General features: G+C 20.3%; 1 protein-coding gene across 1 annotated transcript; it reads left to right on the top strand.

The window, feature by feature from the left end:
* Nucleotides 1-894: 894 nt before the first annotated feature.
* Nucleotides 895-3734, top strand: LOC114942511 (uncharacterized). Its single transcript, XM_085489392.1, has 4 exons — nucleotides 895-912; nucleotides 1169-1340; nucleotides 2184-2370; nucleotides 3646-3734. The coding sequence occupies exons 2-4, from the start codon at nucleotides 1182-1184 to the stop codon at nucleotides 3732-3734; spliced, it is 435 nt and encodes a 144-aa protein (XP_085345518.1). The 5' UTR covers nucleotides 895-912; nucleotides 1169-1181.
* The last annotated feature ends 303 nt before the right edge of the window (nucleotides 3735-4037 follow it).

Below are 4037 nucleotides of genomic sequence, written 5' to 3' on the forward strand. Positions count from 1 at the left end.
CTTATGGACCAATGAACATCGAGCATGTGATTCAATGCTTGATGCTCATTGGTCCATAAGGTCTTATGCTATGCATATGCAGCTTATGTAATTTGTGTGCGATATCCTTTAGTCCTAATAACGATGGTTGCTATGTAACATTGTATCATGGTAATGTTATTACGCATATATTTTAACATGTACATCGCTACGTAATGATGGTAACATCATCGTTAAAAGTAACAGACATCGTATAATTCATTTAGTATTATTAATTGTGCATAAAATTGAAATATTATTATAATTATTATATAAATTTGATTCTTTGTGATTTATTAAACTAAACGGTAAATATATATGAAGTTATATGAATAATTTATTTATACTAATTACAATTATATAACTTATAATTAAATATGTGCTTAAATCTATCTTACAATTAAAATATTGTATACATATATTGTATATTTTGTCTTATAGTCACTTAATTATGATATTTCAAAAAAATTTTCGCTAAATATTTGTTACATATATTAATTACAACTTATATTAATTATTTACAACTTATATTAATTACAACTAAACATTTATATATTTGCTAATATAAACTATTACAAAAAATTATTTTACAATTATTTATATTCCAATTGATTTTTGTTAAAAATATTTATATTATTTGTCTTAATAATAATATATTCTTATAAATATATATTCTTACTATATAATATTAAATTTTAGTTGCTATTTATATTTTTATTTTAAAATTGCGTGTGTACGTTACATTGAAATATTTTTTATTAAAAAATTCTAGGATAAAGCTACAAAGAAAATGGATAGCGAATCAGACATTTATCGTGAGTTGTGTGATAATCCAACATTATATGTTTCACCAAGAGAACTTTTCAAAGTTATGTTACCTAATGATGGTACAGTGTAAGTTTTAAAAATTTTTTAATATTTAATTTTTTATTCATAAATTACTTATTCTCACTATTTCAGTATTATCGTTAAATTTGTAAAATTCTGTCAGTTTAAGAATAAAACTATATAATAGTAGCATAAAATCATATAAATGTAATTGATGTATAAAAGATACATTTATTAAAAATTTTATTGAACTTTTAATTATTTTTTTATTTTTTTAATAAATATAAAATATTAATTGTTTATATATATATTTTTTTTTAAGGTGTTTTATCAGTATGGTGGAACAAATCGACAGTACAATTGCTGTTAAAACTAAAAATGGTGAAGTTCAACGTTGTCGAGTAATTTTGACAAATAATAAAGACTGGAAGGTTCAAGTTACTATATGGGGCAATAACATAAATCGAGTTATACATAACTTTAAAACATCATTTGTAAGTTTTTATCACAAAATTAAAATCATTTTATTACAAATGTTTACAACATAAATTAAGACATTATTTTATATATTTGTTATTACATAAAATATTAACTGTTCTTAAAAAATCTTTTTATAAATAATTATAAAATGTAAAAATCAACATAATTTATAAATAATCTTACAATAAAATAAATAATTAATTTTATGATGTCAATTCTATAAAACATTGAGATAAAATTATTAATAAAAATATTCTATAAAAAATGTTTTTTTTCAATAAAAATCATTAATAATAAAAATTAATAACAAAACTAAATTATAACATTTAGAAATAATGTTAATTTACTGTTAGTAAAATATTACAAATAAAAAATCAATTTTATAATTTAAAAAAATTATTTACAATTGATCAATTAATTTTGATAACAAATTTTTTAATGTAAATTTATGTTTTTATCTTGAATATAAAAAACTCATATAGGAAAGTTTAAGTTTTATAATAAATAATGTAAAATGACTTTACAAAACACATTTTTTGTTAAAAAATCATTTTCTAATTATAAGTTATAAATATTGTAAAAGAAATTGACTTTTGTTAAATATTTATCTCATTATTTATTTCATTATAAATAATTTTAAAATGTATGTATGTATGTATACATAAAAACATTTCTTATTACAATATTTATAACTTATAATTTTAGAAAATTCTTTTTTAGTAAATATGTTTCAAAGTCATCTTACAACAATTGTTGCAAAATTTAAACTTTTCTATTGATGAACATTTTTAATAATAAATTTCATAATTAATAAGTATTTTATAAAATTAATAATTATATTTTTTATATGTATATAGGTGGTACATGTATCCGGAGCTTTTTCTCAAAAACGTTATTCTAAGAGTTTAGGAAATGTCCCTATGGATTTAACTATCAAAGATTATACAGTTGTGAATGTCATTGGAAAAATTCGAGAATATGAGGAAACTAAAATTTATGAACCAGTTACTATTCAAAACATTTTAAATTCTAAAACTCAATATGGTAATTATACATATACTCTTTATTTGAAATTATATACGTATATATACATACATGAAGTTTGAATTAATATATTTCCACCAAGTTTTTTATTAATTTTACGATATGAAATCAAGTTTTTTTTATTAATTTTACAATATAATAAAAATTTTTCTCATAAAAATAAATTAATAAAAATTAATTTTTGGCAATAAAGTAACTATTTAAATTTCATCTATACCTGATAGAATCCTTTCAATTTATACACATACACACACGCACACGCGCGCGCACACACACACACACGCACACGCACACGCACACGCACACGTACTTACGAGTATGCGCGCGCGCATACTCGTAAGTACGTGTGCGTGTGATTTATTTAGTTACACCCTGTATATATATATATATATATATATATATATATACTGGGTGTAACTAAATAAACATATATGACATATAATACCGAATTCTCTGGCCAATTTGGAAATCATTTTTTCTCAGCGAAAATGTTGAGAAGTCGATAATTTTCGAGTTAAAGCGATTGAAAAAAACGAGTTTCTCGCAAACTAAACTTTGTAGAGTTAAATGGTTAACATAATTATATTCTTCAGTTAATTTTAAGTGGAGTTTACTTTAATAAAATTTTAATTTAAAGCTTAGTTACAAAGATATATAATAATAAAAATTGGAAGTTTGTAAAAATTGATGACCTTTCTCAACATCTTCACTGAGGAAAAATCGTTTCTAAATTGGCCAGAGAATCTAACATTATCATATATGTTATTTCAATTACACCCTGTATATATATATATATATATATATATATATATACATAAACAAAAGTAAAAATATTTATATAATTTTAAGATTTTTTCATAATTTAAAATTAATTTAAAATTTTTTCATTATTTAAATTTCTTTCATTATATTTAATTTTTATTTCATCTCCTATTTTTAAAATTTATTTTTTATTTCTTCTAAATATAAACTTTTTATAATTTATTTTGAACTTGTTTTTTTATATTATATTTTATATTTTCAACAATTTTAATCAAAAAATTGTAAAACATTTTATATTTTGATTAATATACTTTAAATAATACGTTTTAATTTCAATAATTGTAGTGACTTTGGAGGCCTTTTTAAAATATGATTTTACTGAAGATACATTTGGTGAACGTGTACTCGTATACATTTCATCAGTAGGATTTGAAAAATACAGATTTGAAATACGATGTAAAGATCGCAACATTCTTGATAAATTTAAAATAAAAACAAAATTACAAATATCAGGTATTCTTATGGCTGACAGAATGCCTAATTTCTTGTTGATTGAGAATGTCTCAAATGTCAAAATTATACCGGGTACCATATCAGATTAAGATCTTGCGAAAGCAGCATTTCTCCCCAGATAAAGAAAGTTCAATGATGATTCAGAAATGGTAAACTTTTTATTAAAAACAAAATAAAATAAAAATTTAAGCATTGGTCTAATCTATAACTTTTGAATATAATATAAAGTTTTATTTGAATAAAAATTAAACTAATTATTTTAATATTTTATTTATAGGATTAAATCAAAGCTTTAACCTACAAAACATTATAAAATTGTTAAATTTGTAAATATAGAAATTTTTTATTTTTAATAAACAAATTGATTTATTTTTATTTTTTATTCATATCTT

The sequence above is a fragment of the Nylanderia fulva genome, unplaced genomic scaffold (genome assembly GCF_048542155.1).
Source record: "Nylanderia fulva isolate GAGA-0341 unplaced genomic scaffold, ASM4854215v1 Scaffold818, whole genome shotgun sequence".
NCBI classification, from domain to species: Eukaryota; Metazoa; Arthropoda; class Insecta; order Hymenoptera; family Formicidae; genus Nylanderia; species Nylanderia fulva.

Coding starts and splice junctions, on each gene's coding strand:
- LOC114942511 (XM_085489392.1), top strand. CDS start 1,182: ATGGTGGAACAAATCGACAGTACAATTGCTGTTAAAACTAAAAATGGT. Junction 1,341..2,183: donor ATAACTTTAAAACATCATTT/GTAAGTTTTTAT, acceptor ATATGTATATAG/GTGGTACATGTATCCGGAGC. Junction 2,371..3,645: donor AAATTCTAAAACTCAATATG/GTAATTATACAT, acceptor TACAAATATCAG/GTATTCTTATGGCTGACAGA.